The sequence below is a fragment of the Genypterus blacodes genome, unplaced genomic scaffold (genome assembly GCF_046128005.1).
Source record: "Genypterus blacodes isolate CSIRO-AG114 ecotype Tasmania unplaced genomic scaffold, CSIRO-AGI_Gbla_v1 ptg000549l_1, whole genome shotgun sequence".
NCBI classification, from domain to species: domain Eukaryota; kingdom Metazoa; phylum Chordata; class Actinopteri; order Ophidiiformes; family Ophidiidae; genus Genypterus; species Genypterus blacodes.
In genome coordinates this window covers 54317-55000 of record NW_027467293.1, presented here as the reverse complement: position 1 = coordinate 55000, position 684 = coordinate 54317, and the positions used below count along the sequence as shown (strand labels likewise).

The window sequence follows — 684 nt, the reverse complement described above, 5'->3', positions numbered from 1 at the left end:
ATGTTCCCCCCTGAAACCAGAGACTTTCTTTCATCTTGTAGAGTTTAGAAAAAGCAGATTCTCTCATTTTCCTTCTTTATTTCCACCTTCTTTACCTAAAACTGGAGAATTCTACAGACAGCATTTTTGTCTTCTGTATCTATGAACACCAAACTGTAATTAACTTCAAATATCTAATCCACCTCAGAGCTCAGAGCCCAGTGGTCCTGGATCACACTCATATTTGTGTACCGTCATAATAAAGTGACCTAGTTAGAGCTTCATAATCCACAACCCCCCCAGAGCCGGAGCTCGGATCACTCACACATGACTGGACTCGGGTCTCCCACTCAGTTAGAGCTCATTAACTCCATCTTAATCATTGTTACACTGCAGGAGGAGACGGTGTGAGGTGTTTAAAAGCTCTACAGACTCTAACATAACAGCATTTACAAGTTTGTTTGAGTTCAGCTCCACCTGTTACTCCTCATCACACACACTCACACACACTGACTGATCTGTGTTGTTGTGTTGAGTTGAGCGTCACTAACCTGCCACATGAAGCACAACAATCCACCACCGCGCCGTCAGGAACCTCCGCCACATCCCGCAGGTGAGTTCCGTTAAAGTTTGCTCCTCTTTTCCTCTTCTTCGTCTCATCTCCACACTCCCAGGCTGTCAGACGGTCTGAGCGAATAACGGACC

The 684-nt window shown here is 45.5% G+C and overlaps 1 protein-coding gene across 4 annotated transcripts in view; it reads right to left on the bottom strand.

Moving 5' to 3' along the window:
• The window catches only part of LOC142990490 (immunoglobulin-like domain-containing receptor 2), a 14536-nt gene extending 13852 nt beyond the window's left edge, over window positions 1–684 (bottom strand). For all 4 annotated transcript variants that reach the window (XM_076140298.1, XM_076140295.1, XM_076140296.1 and 1 more), the window contains exon 1: window positions 531–684. In XM_076140298.1, coding sequence (XP_075996413.1) covers window positions 531–639 — 109 coding nt within the window. In that variant the 5' untranslated portion in view covers window positions 640–684. The remainder of the gene's footprint in view (window positions 1–530) is intronic.